Source organism: Eurytemora carolleeae, unplaced genomic scaffold (assembly GCF_000591075.1).
Source record: "Eurytemora carolleeae unplaced genomic scaffold, Eaff_2.0 scaffold194, whole genome shotgun sequence".
NCBI lineage: Eukaryota > Metazoa > Arthropoda > Copepoda > Calanoida > Temoridae > Eurytemora > Eurytemora carolleeae.
In genome coordinates this window covers 37,388-52,684 of record NW_019396489.1, presented here as the reverse complement: position 1 = coordinate 52,684, position 15,297 = coordinate 37,388, and the positions used below count along the sequence as shown (strand labels likewise).

The window sequence follows — 15,297 nt, the reverse complement described above, 5'->3', positions numbered from 1 at the left end:
TATCTTATATCCGGAAGCTATGGTATCTTATATCCGGAAGCTATGGTATCTTATATCCGGAAGCTATGGTATCTTATATCCGGAAGCTATGGTATCTTATATCCAGAAGCTATGGTATCTTATGTCCGGAAGCTATAGCATCTTATGTCAGGAAGCTATGGTATATTGTATCTAGAAGCTATCTATGGTATCTTCTATCTGGAAGCTATGGTTTCTTGCATTTGTTTATGAGAGCTGGATGTCCGGATGTTTTGATTTCATGTGGTTCCTAAAGAAAATAAATATATTTTAACATATTTTTTTGTTCATTTTCTTACGTAGATATTGTGAACGTAAAACGTCAAACAAAAAATTGGCAGTTTCATTGCTGTAACCATATTATCCTTAACCGTTTGACAACGCATCCCCGACGGCGGGACGCCGAATGTAAAAATCTGTGTTTGAAATCACTGGAACCCTCTTTAATTCAAAAGCTTACGCGGGACGTAAATATCGTGTTGTTTGTGTGACACAGCACAATCCAATTTTGAACCAAAATTTTACCATAGTTCAAATTGTGATACGTAGAAAAAATAAGATTTGCCCGAAAATTTTGATGCAGATTGATTAAACTCAGTCCGATTGAAAAACATTTATCTCAATTTATCGATCGTAGATAAATAAATCATCATCATAAAACATAACTATTGACCATATGTGCAAAAAAAATAATTCGAATGTTTTCAGATTCAGTCATTTTCACCATCCAGAATATTCACACTTTCTTTAAAAACTCTAAGATTTCAAAAATTTCAAAACAAATAAAAAATTACAAACCTGAGCTGTGTTGTATCAAAGTATCCTTTAACAGGAATACAAATATCACAAGAATAAGGTTTAACCCCTAAAATAAAATAATAATTATTGAACCAATTTTTTTTTGTAAAATATAATCTTGAATTTTCACCTTGTCTACCGGAGTGAGTTAACATGTGTCGGTTCAGATTGTACTTATCCCTCGTTGCTTTCCCACAGACAATACAAATACAGTTTCCTCCGCCGTTTCTTCTTCTCTTCTTCCCTTTTCCTTCATCCTCATTTATCAAACCCATCAGGCGCATTTCTTCTTCACCAAAACCCTAAAGTAAATAAAAGAAATAAACAAAATCGAAAAATATTATTAACTGAATTAGAAAAAAAATATTTGTTAAATGTTATTTATTTCATCAAATTTTCGGATCACATTAGATTAGCACTGAAAAAATATAAAATGATAAAAAAATGTATATAAAAATATTATTAATTGAGCAAGATAAAAATGTAAAATTATATACTAAGTTTAACATTAATAACATGAAGTCAACCAAATACACGATTAAAATAAACGATGTTGGTATGAATTAGACAAAAAATTAAAAATTTCTTTTACGCACGAAATACGTTTAGAATTTGTGCGACTGAATATGTTTGTTCATATGTGCTTTCTGCTTAAACGCCTTACTGCACAAGGGGCAGATAAAAGGCCTTTCTCCGGAGTGGACGCGCCAATGTGCTCGCAGATTATGTTTGGTGGTGAAGGATTTGTTGCACATGTCACAAGAGTAGGAGTCAGCATCCTTGATATCCATAAGGAACTTGTATCCAAGGTCGTCTTCGCCTTTAACCTCCTCCTACACACATATATATAGGCTTAGTTAAGGAATACCTTACGGGATGGGATGGCGGGGGGGTGGGGGGGGGATGGGAACAGAGTTAAATTTGCAAAAAGAAAAATCGTCTAAGTACGGATAAATTAGTCTGATATATTAAATTTATATTTATTTGCAATATTATAAAACGTTGTCCAAGAAAGTAGTAATCTCATTAAAATGTTAATAAAATTGTCAAAATCAACGGTGTCAGGGGAGAATGGGGGGGGGGGACGAATATATTTTAGCCTTTCACCTAATTCCATCACCAGCTGTAAGATAGCACTTCCTTCCACCCCAGCATGCATTGCCAGCATGCCATAATAATAAGAAATATATATCTTATTAGAATACATAGATCCATTTATAAGTTATCGTGCTATATAACATTATGTACATTTATTGTATCAACAATTTTTACAACTATTAACAATATCAGTTGATTAATTAATCAAATGTGGTCTAGAGTCGGTTCTCCTAGATTTGAATGGTTACTTCGCATGTGTCGGTTCAAACTACTATTCTGGGTGAACTCCCTGCTGCAGAGCATACAGCGATACTGCTTCAAATTCTCGTGAACAGTCCTTCACATTAAAATCAGACTCAAACATTATGTACATACCGTCCCACATCATATTGGATTATCTCCATTTTTTTAATTTTCTGATCAGTCCCGAAAAACTTAATTTAGAGCTATATACGATGTAGTCACTGTCTACTGAACCCTACACTTTCTTCGATTAGTGTACGGCAGATTACTGCAGTACACTCCAAAAGCTAAGTTGATGGTATAATATGATGTGGAGCACCATGTGTATCAATTGTTCAACCCGCAAAATCAATTCAAAAAGAAAATAAAAACATAAATCTTCAATGAATCTTTCATTAACGCGGAAATATCAATTTTAAACAATCTTACTGCTAAGTCAACAAGCGTCAAATTAGTTGCTTATCTAAACATCATTCAGTGAGAACAAAAACTTTAAAATAAGAAGACGACATTTAAGCAATAATTAAGTCTATTTTTTGATATAACAAAGCAAAGAGTTTTACTTGTAACTTATATAATCACTTACTAGAACTTATCTTAACACTTTAAAATGGGTATTTGTACACTACGTAACTGGGCTGTGTCTCATGTTCAATGGACTTTTCTTAGTCATAACTTTAAGTTAAAAGTAATCTTCCTTTTTCAGAGTTTTATGGTCATCACTGTACTAAATCCAATTTAACAAATTAACAGAAATCTATCAATTAATCAATCAGGTCTGATTTCCTAGTGTGCACTTTTAGATTGTATTTAGTACTGAAACCTTTTCCACACAACGGACACACACATTCCTGCAACAGTCATAATATTAACTAGTGTCTAATATCAAAATATAATCCAAAATCAGTTCAATAAAACCAATTGCTTTGAGCTCCAAAATCTATAAGAGAGTTTAAAGTCTCAACTGAATTGTGAAAAATTGAGTTGAATACATAAGTTTAGATAATAATATATTTAGCAGATTTATATACATTATTCATTTAATTAAATTGATGATGTCAGCATGAACATTTTTCATATGACGGTTCAAGTTTGAACTGTGGTTGAAACTGTTTTTACAAATGTCACAGACAAACGGTCGCTCCCCGGTATGGATTCTCATGTGTATGTTTAAGTTCTGCCGTTGGCTAAACTGTTTCCCACACACACCACAAACCTAAAATAGGGAAAATTAAACACTCAAGTAATAAACGGGATTTCCTACGCCATTTTATTCAATTTAAGTCAATTAACTACTATATGCAACATGATTGTACATTCTATTGTCCTAGCTGTAGTTTGCAAATGTTTCTCATGTGTCTGTACAAGTGACTGGATCTTTTAAACCGTTTGCTGCATCCGCTACATTCAAACACACGTTCTCCTACAACCATTTCCTCATTTTTGCTGATAGATTCTTTTAACTATTTTCCCTCTTTTATTAATATCAAAAATTGTTTTCAATCTGGAAAAATGGCATGATATTGATATGTCAAATGCCAAATGTAAATAACGAATAGATGATAAAGAAAAGAAATGATAAAAACAAAATAAAAATGATTGAAAAGTAATGAATGAATTCAATCAAAGGATAAATGAAATGAATATGAATTGAATTAAATAAATTGAATTAATGGATAAATGAATTGAATAAAAGGTAGATAAAGTGAATTAAGAATAAATAAAATGCATTAAAGGATAAATTAATGGATTAATAAATGAAATTTCAGGACAAATGAAATGAATAAAGAATGTAATGTATAAAAGATAAATGAAATGAATTATAGGATAAATTGAGGATAAATGAATTGAATTAAAAATAAATAAATTTAAAAAAATTGAATTACAGGATAAATGAAACGTATTTAAGGATAAGTTAATAAATAATTAAGAATATAAATGAAATGAATTTAAGGATTAAAAAAAATGAACTACAGGATAAAGTAAATTATTTAAATTAATGATAAATAAATAAAATTAAAGGATAAATTAAAAAGAATAAGTATAAATAAATTAAGGATAAATGAATTAAATTAAAGACTGAACGCATGAATGAATGAATCCCTGTATGAACTGGAAGATGTTGAATAAGAGCTGATGGGCTGGGGAACTGACGAGAACAGTATGAACAAATTCGATCCACCTAAATCATAAAATCATGCAAATCAAAAAGTTTAACATTTTTTTAAAAAGAAGGAATAAATCAAATCAGGATATTTCACCAAAAAAACTAATTTCATATTTGTTAAAATATATTTATGTCATTTTATTAAAAATATTGTCATTAAACATTTGAGAGGTCTGCACCACATCCTGTCTTGGAAGTGTGCTTCCACAGCCCACTTCTATGAGAGTATGTTTTCCCACATCCGCCACAAACATGGTTACGCTCTCCGGTATGCACTACAGCATGCTCCCGCATGCCGCGCGCGGAACTGAATAGCTTTCCACAGTGTCGACAAGTGTGCGCGGGTTCCTGAAAATAATAAGGTTTAACCTAAATCAATAAAAATTTACCATAAATCCCCCCCCCATCCCGTCTCGAAAAAAAATCTTTTATATTCAAATATTTTATTCTACAGTCGGTTGAACATTGTGAAGAGTATTCCTGTGTCTGTTCAGACCTCCCGACTGTGTAAACCGTTTCCCACAGACATCACATTCAAACCTCTTCTCTCCTGTGTGTACAACCATGTGCTGTTCCAACTTTGAGGGAGTTGCACATAATAAAGCACATAATGTGCATCTGTGACCTCGCACCTAAAGTAAAAATGTGACTTAATTTTTGTAAAGATCACAAGCAAACACAGATAAACAATTAAAACATGAACATTTATTTTGTGATGTATATTTGATAAAATTAAGGAAAATGTGCACTATTTCGGTGTCTTTTCAGGGCGCTTGCTTGTGTGAATCTTTTTTCACAGATATCACATGGAAAGTTTCGTTCTCCTGTGTGAACAACCATGTGTTGAATTAGTTTTGACGGAGTTGAATTTGCTTTCCCACACACAGTACATGTATACTTGCTTCCAACCTGAACATGAGAAACATTTAAAATAAAATCATTTAACTGTCTACGTCATGCTGTACATATTTATTATAAAATCGTAAAATAAGTCCAAAATCCATTAATAACTAAAGTTAAAAAAACGAAAATTTTATGACGTCATTCCGTCTTTAAACTCCGTCTCCAAGTTATTTGAGAAGAGTCCGCATGTAGTTTTACGCAAATGCCGGGACAGTACACCTGCCGTACTGTACATCTTCCCGCAGTGATTGCAACGATAGTTTCTCTCTCCCGTGTGAACCACTAGATGGACGTCTAACTTGGATGGAGTTATAAAACGTTTTCCACACACGGGGCATTCATATTTCTTCCTCGAGGAGTCCTGAAACATTATTAATTAAACTTTTTGATCATTTTTTTTTACTTCATTAATTACTATTTTAGTGTAGGCCATTTATTTTCAAAAACTTAGTTAAATCAGGACACCATATCGCTTCCATAGGCGTCTTTCATGGCCTGGCAGGATTTTATCATGTGCTTCTTTAAAGTTCCACTTTGGGTGAACATCTTCCCGCAGTGATTGCAACGATAGTTTCTCTCACCCGTGTGAACCACTAGATGACTAGCTAGCTTGGATGGAGTTATAAAACGTTTTCCACACACGGGGCATTCATATTTCTTCCTCGAGGAGTCCTAAAACATTACATAATTGGTGTTGATAATAAATAACTAATAAGTACTATTTTAGTGTACGCCATTTATTTGATTAACAACTTGATTCATTAAATCATGACACCATATCGTTTACATATACGTCTTTTATAGCTTGGCAGGATTTCATCATGTGCTTCTTTAAGCTTCCACCTTGAGTGAACTTTTTCCCACAGTTAGTGCACTCAAAGTTCTTCTGCCCCGTGTGAGTTATGAAGTGTTGGTCAAGTTTACTCTGGTAGGGAAACCCTTTTCCACAAATGCTACATCGGAACCGTCTCTCCAACTAATAAAAAAATATTGATAATTAATAAAAAATAATGGTAAAATAAAAAATACGATTTTTTTAATAAAATATATATAATTCTCGTTCAGAATGTAAAATTTATTCAAAACTGAATTATCAAATATAAAACATCTACAAAACTGTTTTTAGCAAACCTAGTTCATACACGTTAAAACAATCTAAATCTATGTATATACTTTGCTTTTAACCGATAAACGTTAAAGCAAGTCCAATTTTTTTGTGAGACCTCTCGCGACCTCAGGGAAGGTTTTTGGATGGCAAGAATTGGAAAAACTTTGCCTTTTAAAAGTTTCGTTTTTTTAAATCCACGAAAAAAAATCGATAAAAGACCAACAATCAAAGCTTAAAATTGAAGCCTAGTATTTACATAAACAAAGATGAGATACTGAAAGAATTAAAAGTAGGCTTTTAAAATAAAAATAAATATCTACTAGTAAATACAATAAAAACTTATATTGAATTGAAAGTAGATAATATAAAACTAGCTGAAGGCCACGGAGTTGCCTTCAGCTAGTTTTTTTGCCATTGTCACCCCCAGGCTACCCATGAGTGTCCACAAAAAAATGTCAGCCCATTCGGTCATACCGAATGGCAGGCTATAGGGAACATATTTACGAATGTCTTGTTTTATTATAAAGATTATGTGCTTTTACTTAAACATATATGCACAGATAATGTATAATTGATAGTGTACAATTACAATGTTAGTTAGATGTATTTTGTTGAGATCGTTGGAACGCTACGCATCCACTAATATGCTTCCTAAACCTATCCGGTCTAGTGTATCCTCGCCCACATTCACAAACATAGTGCTTCTCCTTGGTATGTACAGTAATATGCCGTACAAGAAGGCTTGGAGTCTTACAATCCTTCATGCAGTACATACAGACAGTAGCGCCAGGCTCGGATTTACTGAAGGATTGTCCAACAACTGCAATACCATTCAGCTCAATCTAAAATATATATTGCGATCATTTTATCGATCATTTAATACAATAACATGCACCCGGGGTTATACAGTGCATTTCAACCAGAGATTACAGTGAAGAGTTTAGTTGTAACAGGTTTGTTGGTGTCTGTACATACTGCTGGATTGTGTGTACGCTTTCCCGCATTTAGAACATTCAAACTTCTTCTCCTTGGTGTGTACAGGCATGTGTCGGTTGAGTACAGAATTGCTGGCAAACACACGATGACAAACCGGACAAGTCATTCCTGGCACGACAGCCTGAAATATTTAATTTTGAAAAAAAAATTATTTTAAATTAGTTTATTTTAATGTTTGGTCACACATATTACTGCCTAATACAAGAGAATTTCATGTGTTTGTACAAACTACTGGACTGCGTAAATCGACGTTCACAGTTAGTGCATTGGAACTTCTTTTCTCCAGTGTGAACAGGTAGATGTTGGTTTAAAGACGACCTATTACAGAACCTATGGGAACAATATGGACACAGTAAACCTGAACCACTGAACTCCTGAAAACAATAAAATATCCTTAATTTTAGCGGTAATTTCCTAGTATACGATTTTTGGACCCCCCCCCACACCCCCCTCCTATCAATTTTGAACATGACACCATCCTTAACTTGTACTATCTATAGAAGCAAGCTATCAGGGTAAGCTGTCATAGAGAGAGAAAATTAAAGAAATATTATCCGGTATTCGCGCATTCTTAGGAGTTTTATCTATCCCCCCCTCCGCCAAGGTACGCCCGACGCCTATTAAATGTTTAGCTTGAGGTTGAAGTTTACTGCGGCGCATATTCGGTACCCTGCGCCGAAGCAGTGGCCACCGGAGGTAAAATCGGAGGGATTGCACATTTTTATTTCATAGTAATTACTCCATCGGAGGGATGTTAATTAAACTCAGGACACTAATTACTCCATGCCGAAGGGATGATAATTAACCAATGAATCCACCGGAGGGATGTTTATTATTACTCAGGACACTAATTACTCCGGTGGAGTAATTAGTTTTTACTAAGTATAAAGTATCATCTCTCCGATGAAGTAATTAGCATTGAATCTAAAATGTGCAGGCTCCGATGGCCATGCATGCATCGGAGGGGGCCCAATATTTTGCTGCAAACTTCAATATCGCGTTGTATACTTGATTTCCTTCAACTTTTTTTTAATTTAAAATTATTTTAAAGAAGATATTAGGATGTTGTTGTTAAATACCAAATCAGTTGAGAAACTGAAATAAGCACCAAAGGCGAACAGAAGCAGCAAAATCTTCATCATTCACTCTTTTTATCAAAACATGAACTACAGTGAGAACCTGAAAACTTTGGAATAGGATGACGACTTTAAGACTCAATTTATGGCTTTAAATAACGAGCAATTAAATGAGCAATTGTGCAGCGTAAAATTACCCATTTTACATTAGTTACTAGTAAAGCTATAGCCATACTTTGTAACAACATCAAATACACTTAATTATTGCTTTAAAGTCGTCTTCCTGTTCCTCAGTTTTCTAGTTATCACTGCATACTAGCGTCTATGCTGGAACGACTGGTACAGGTAAACAAATTCATATACGTAAACCCTTCTGTAAGATGAGTAAGATCAATATAACCTGGTTAATAATCTACCAAGCGTTAAAATTTCCAGAAAAAGACGACATTTGAAATAACCAGTTTCTTCATTAATTATTTGTTTTGGGCTCCTTACCAGTGTCGATTCTTTCAGTAGCTTGATAAATAGAAAGCTGTGGATTGTACCAATTATTTTTCAGGAAATCCGAAGGAAAAATATTTAATCGGGGCCATGTTCGTTTAGAGATGTCCATAGCAATCTTTCAGCTTTTAAATGACGGTGCCAAAGATTATTATGACTTAAATAATCATCGCCGATCCACACTTTAGTAAAGAAACAACATTATACAACCTCGCATTTTTGATAACAATAAGTTAATATTTTCTGAAATTGTAAACATGAAAATTTATTCGCAGGAAATAGATTTTCAACATCAACCGAAGTTATGACAACAAAAAGGATAAGGCCTGGAAAGAAAATAATAACTGTAAAAAAGCTTTCCAATAACAACTTAATAAAAGTTTAACAAAAATTGATTCTTTAGTAACCAAAACCAAAATAAAAAGTTCTTAATTTGGGGAGTGGGAGACCATGTGAATTTAGTTGGGAAATAAAAGTATCACTTTTACCTAGGTAATTCTCTTTTATTAACAGATTGTCAAATTACTCTGTAGTTACTCTGCCTGTGTGAACTGTTTTGGATAGAAAATATTAACATAATGCATCTCAAAATGTATACATCTAGTGCTTGGAATTATTAATATTACAAGATAGTATAAAATCTTTATTCAATTTCTTCAAATTGTCTACAATCTGAAGAGTGTCTTGAGCCAGCTATTAGAAAAAGTTTTTCAGATTTTTAACCTAAATGCATGACATTGACACTTAGGTAGCTACCAACTATAAACAAAGCTTAAACCAAAATGTAAATCACGAATTTGCCGACAAATAGAGATAAAATTTAAGAGAAATATTTCTAATTAATGCAAAAAAGATTATATTCGACTTGATGCCCCCCCCTCCCTCCCTTAATCGCCGTTGCACGGGAAAACAATGCAATAATTGTTTACTATGCTGCGGGAAAAAAATCTGTGGCAAAATATTATTTCAAAAGTTTGAAAAAATATAATCCCTGGCATACGACATTTTTATTATGTATAAACTTCACAACTTTTTGAGGTGAAAATGATCTAAACAATTATGATTATCCGTCAAATCTAAAATCATTGTTGACAATAAAATAATCTCAACTTTATTTGTAGAGCTAATTTGATTTTTTTTACTTTTATTTTGTGATGGACGGAGACGTTGTACCTTGTAGGAACTTTTGAGATCGATAATAATGGAGAGCCATAGAAATAGTTTCTAATAAAATCCTTGTAAGCACAATATCAAGATTAAAATCTGGAAGACATGATAAGTATATCCACAGAACTTATATCTGAAAGCTATGGTTACTGTATCAGGAAGCTACGGAATATTGAAGCTATCTATGATATCTTCTATCCGGAAGCTATGGTATCTTATATCCGGAAGCTATGGTATCTTATATCCGGAAGNAGGGGGGTCCAAAAATCGTATACTAGGACAGACCCATTTTAGCAGAATAATAACTAATAATTATTAAATAGAATACTAAATTTCAGCTTAAATAAATCCTCTTTATTTTCAAGAGATGTTGTACAATGTACATAACTAGTTGATTTATGTTTTAAGTGGGGTATATTTACAACTTTTAGAGTGGCGTGCTCTATTGCTTGAACTAGAAAACCGCTGGGCACAGTGAAAACAACGGTAAGGCCTCTCCCCATTATGAGTTCTCATGTGTCGTTGCAAGTTCCATTTGTGACTTGATATTTTGCTACATCCCCCACACTGATACATTAGTTTTCCTTCTTCATCTGTATATTCAGTCACCTAGAAATAGCAAAGTAAATAAAAAGCTAAATACGAACATTGCAATTTAAAAAAATTTCAACTTTGAAATGACACAAAATATTTATTTATCTCACATTTGTACGGATGTCGACACGGTGCTTCAAATGTGCCTTAACTTATAAAATTTGTTCAATGAAACCTTTTGAAGTGGTATCATTCCATCTGATGCTTTCTTCTCATGTGTCGTTTCCGATTACTCTGATCATTAAATGAAGTATCACAGAAACCACAAGGATATGGTTTAGCTCCAGTGTGAATGTAAGCGTGTCTCACAGCGTTGGGTCGTGTAGACGAGACCTTCCCACATACAGTGCAGACAAAGGTTTTCACACCATCATCCCCAGTCTCTTCACAGATCATCTACAAAGCAACCAGAAGGTCAAATTAGCAACAACAAAAACGAAACTCGCTAAATGTTATCACGACATGAAATTGTATTTTTATGAAACATAACTAATTACAAAGCAGAGGCTGCTGACTGTTTATGAATTGTTCTCATGTGTCTATTCCGATTGCTAGCATCCCCAAAGGATTTGTAGCAGACGGTACATGTGTACGGTTTCTGACCGCTGTGTACAAGTTGATGTTTATAAATATTAGCTCTTGACCGGCTTGAGTGCCCACATAGAGCACATTTCCAAGATCTAAAGCTTGAACCGTCAGGCTGCACTGTCTCGATACACTCAACCTAACGATATACATCAGTAAATTAATGGCATAACAAGTAAATCCGCAAAAGTATATTTTTAAAAATCCATGTAAACAGCAACTGCATGCGCTAGAAGGTTGGCACATTGGAAACAGAATTTTCCATAACATTTTTTAGATGCACATTACGTTCATGTTTCCGACGATTACTGGGATCCCCGAACCCTTTCTTACAATACTGACAAGGGAAGGGTTTATCTTTAGTGTGGGTATTCATGTGCTTTTGCAAATCTTTCTTGGTGGCGCTTGCTTTTCCACAGATTTCACATGACAGGGATTGATTGGAATAGTAGTCCCAACTCCCAACCTAGGAGCAAGGATCAAATTAATAACATAAGATTACATGCTTAAATAAAATGGACTATTTCACCAAGAAAAAACGAGACATCATGTTTAAAACGAGTAACTGGTTAACACATATATACGACTGCAAGGCCTCCCCTACCAAGTGCATATTATTGATATATTACAATATTTGTAGATATCTAACATACCATGAGGAAATGTGAGATATCTATTAATAAGGATGAAACCTTCCAACATCAAACATATTTTTATAAGAAATACTGTTTTATAAAAATGGGGGCGAATATTTATAAATTACTGAATATATTTACAGATTTTCTTTTTCAAGGTCCTTATTTTTGCTTAAAATATGTTTTTACCCGAAAGCTAGAATTAAAGCTTTAAAAACATTAAAAGGGACAGTAAGCGTAATTTCAAGTGACACTCCATGCAAAGATACAATGCCCGATTTACAACGGTACCCTTGAAACCTTTCTGATCTACAATGTGAAAGATGTTGTCATCTAAAAATTGTTTACTCTGATAAATCCTATATGTTTTCCTGCAGTAGAAATGCGCAATTCACTTTGAGAGAGAACACACAATTGGTGAAAATGATTAATTTATAAAACTATAAACATCAATATCTAATTCATACTTGATCAGACAATGCTTTAAAGGGTACCTTTCTGAATCGTACATGCCCATCTTTAAGTGGAAAAACACTTAAAATTACAAATATCCTTTAACTAGCGTTATAATTCTGAAATGTTTAATCAATGTCCCAAGAAAACTTAAATCCCTTGTTTTGAAAAAGAATTTTAAAAATGTCGGAAAGTACCATTTAAAAAATGCGTAAGGTACTCACCCTATCATCTCCTTCACCCATATTCATCATCCCCTCCTCATTGTAGTACTCCTCCCCTTCATACCCCATCTCCTCATAGCCGGTAGCCACAGTGCTGTTGTACACACCCTCCTCTTCCTCATTGTAACCTGACACCGTCCCGCCCCCCGGCTCAACCCACTCCGTATCCGAGGGTATTGCTATAACCTCCTGCTCCTCCTTCACGTTGACTTCGGCGGTCGGGGGCGGGGCACTGATGATTGGCTGGGTAGGCTCGGGTCTGGGGCGTTTTCGTACTGAGTTTTCTATGTGTGGGGCGGGTCCAGGGGATGGGCGTTTCACGGGTCTCGGTGGGTCGGGTTTAGAATGTGATGACTCTGTTTTCTGACCGCTGTCGGTTAATCCTTTGATCTCGAGACTCTGTGCGGCATTCAATACGTTTACTAACTCACTCTCCTAGAAATAAAATATTGTGAAATATGTAATTTTGAAGGCATCTGTGAGACCCTTGAAAATGTAAAGTAGGAAGACGACTGGAAGACCCATGTCCTGAATCATGATTCTATGCAATGCTTCCTGTATCCGGATCCGTTGGATCCGCAAGATTTTGGCTTCCTGTATCCGGATCCGCAAAAATATGCGGATCTATGGATCCGGATCCAAGGGGGATAAAATATCGACCAAAAACTGCAAAAAAAACTTTTTACTCCTAAAACCCAAATCTGAACTTATGAAAAAAGTGAGATTATAACATTTCCTCATTTCTGAATAATTTTAGGATAAAAATAAGCGAAACAAATAAACAAAAAATTTGAAAATAATTTTTTGTCATAAAAATTCAGTAATCTTAAAGAAATGACCTGGATCCGGATCCATTTTTTAATTAATACTGAAATAATTCCTTTCCAAAACGCTGGTTTTAGGTTGGCAACCTTTATCATTGAATCCAGCGGATCTAGAAAAGTTATGCTGATCCATATTTAAACCAGCTCTTTACATAAGAATGTCATTAACTTAAAAAATATTTCCATTGGTTCAAATTTTACTAGAAGTGGCCCTTTTGACATTCGTGTAGGTTAAAGTACTAAAATCAGTACTTTCAAGAATATTCCTGCAGAATACCCTCCCTCATACACACGATTGTAATAATTTGTACCAAAAACTTGATATTTCAACCAAAAATTACAGGAATTTTTTTTGCCAGAAAGAGGAAAAAGATGTACTGATCCTTAAAAGTAAACCGATTAATACATCATAAAGATAACCGTAGGTAATTTCCTAATATACGATTTATGGACGTCTTTAACAATTTTCTCCTTATAGACGCAACAGATAGAAGAAATATTAGTAGCGATCAAAAGCGCTTTTTTATCGCATTAAGCCTATACCCCCTTTCATTTTTCGCAAACACTCCCTTTAAATATAAACTTATTTTGTTGAAAATTGTTGAGACAGTGGTCATGTACAAAATTGATAGGAGGGGGAGCGCTCAGCCCCCTAGCCTGTACTAGCCGGGGCGCTCAGCCCCCTAGCCTGTCCTAGCCACATAATTATTCTAAAAAATAAGTAGTCATGTACAATATTGATAGGAGGGGGGAGGGGGGGACCATAAATCGTTTACTAGGCCGTACCATGTGGTTTCAGTTAAATTATGATCATGATATTCATACCTGAACTTTAATTTCTCCTTTGTACATATACTCCAGCAGTAGCTCTAAATGCCTCGGCTCGACATCCTTCAGAAATATCACAGATTTGTGGACACCCAGCCGTTTAAATAAAGCTCTGAAGAACGGCGAGCAAATGCTTAATACGAGTTTATGAGCTGAGAAAAATCTTTGTCCTGCTGCCAGCGTAACATCTGTATATTCTTCACTATCACAAAGTTCTTCAGCTCCAGCGAAAAATAAAGAATGATGATCATTCCATTTCAATAGAAAATCCTCACCAGCACCCATGATCACTTTTATTTAGGGCTTAATTATCAAATAAATCTTTCGTGCACAAAATATGGTCTAACTGGACGCCATTATTCTTAGTAATTGAGCTTGTGTGGAAAGCCAGAGCCGGCCCGACTCAAGCCGGCTTAACCTGCCACAGCGGTTTAAATAAAACCAACTTAGGTGAAAAGTTTTTCTTTAAAATAAAATTTTTAGATATGATGAAAATAAAGTTTTAAATAAAAAATAATTGTTTTAATTTCAATAATTTCTCTATGAACTTTTGATACTTTTTAACCAGTGTGCAAAGTAAAGCGCCACATCAAGGTTTTGTCAACTAGCATTTCATTGGCTTAGAGAAATGTATATAAGTCGATTTGACCAATGACAAGCTTGCTTTTAAAAAACCGCTTTCACTTTATTTGAATTTATCTGGCGCGAAGAGATTATCAGATAACGAAACGAACAGTCGTAACCATTTTACTTTCCATTATCCATAAGATATAAGACCAAAGGGCGGACACAGGGGGGGGGGGAACGGGAGTACCTTCGCACCCCCTGACGGATTCAGGGGGGCCCCAAACACCCCCCTGAGATCTTGAGGCAAAAAATGTTTCCAATTTCGATAAAATAATGTTCTTGATTTAATTAATCGTATGTTCATTGTCCACCCATTTTTCAAGTTATTTGCAGGAAAAATAAATTAAATACAAAAACAAAGAACTTGGTATATCAAATCATAGATAAGAATTGATACTTAAATACTTAAATTAGGAACAAAAACAGCTTATAATTTAGTTCTAGCTAATTTA

At 34.4% G+C, this 15,297-nt stretch overlaps 2 protein-coding genes across 24 annotated transcripts in view; both read right to left on the bottom strand.

Moving 5' to 3' along the window:
- Positions 1–9,131, bottom strand: part of LOC111704239 (uncharacterized) — a 22,283-nt gene extending 13,152 nt beyond the window's left edge. Inside the window, exon 1 of one of the 3 annotated variants that reach the window (XM_023476400.1) lies at positions 8,903–9,131. Coding sequence is in view for 1 of the 3 variants with exons in the window: in XM_023476397.1 (XP_023332165.1) it covers positions 8,411–8,473 (63 nt within the window). In the remaining 2 variants the exon portion in view is untranslated. Of the gene's footprint in view, positions 1–8,410; positions 8,767–8,902 lie in introns of those variants that run through there. The other 2 variants (XM_023476397.1, XM_023476399.1) reach the window with 2 other exon arrangements.
- Positions 7–14,620, bottom strand: LOC111704240 (zinc finger and BTB domain-containing protein 3). Of its 21 annotated transcripts, XM_023476401.1 has the most exons (5): positions 14,216–14,620; positions 12,567–13,001; positions 947–1,118; positions 817–883; positions 7–268 (listed from the first exon to the last, which is right to left on the bottom strand). In XM_023476401.1, exons 1-5 carry the CDS (start codon positions 14,501–14,503, stop codon positions 226–228), a joined length of 1,005 nt encoding a protein of 334 aa, XP_023332169.1. In that variant the 5' UTR covers positions 14,504–14,620; the 3' UTR covers positions 7–225. The 21 variants fall into 21 exon arrangements, with proteins under 21 accessions (XP_023332169.1, XP_023332174.1, XP_023332181.1 ...); XM_023476413.1 differs by lacking the exons at positions 7–268; positions 817–883; positions 947–1,118 and adding exons at positions 2,052–2,251; positions 2,944–3,008 and having other exon boundaries at positions 14,216–14,619; XM_023476417.1 differs by lacking the exons at positions 7–268; positions 817–883; positions 947–1,118 and adding exons at positions 3,414–3,580; positions 4,261–4,339 and having other exon boundaries at positions 14,216–14,619.
- Positions 14,621–15,297: the final 677 nt, after the last annotated feature.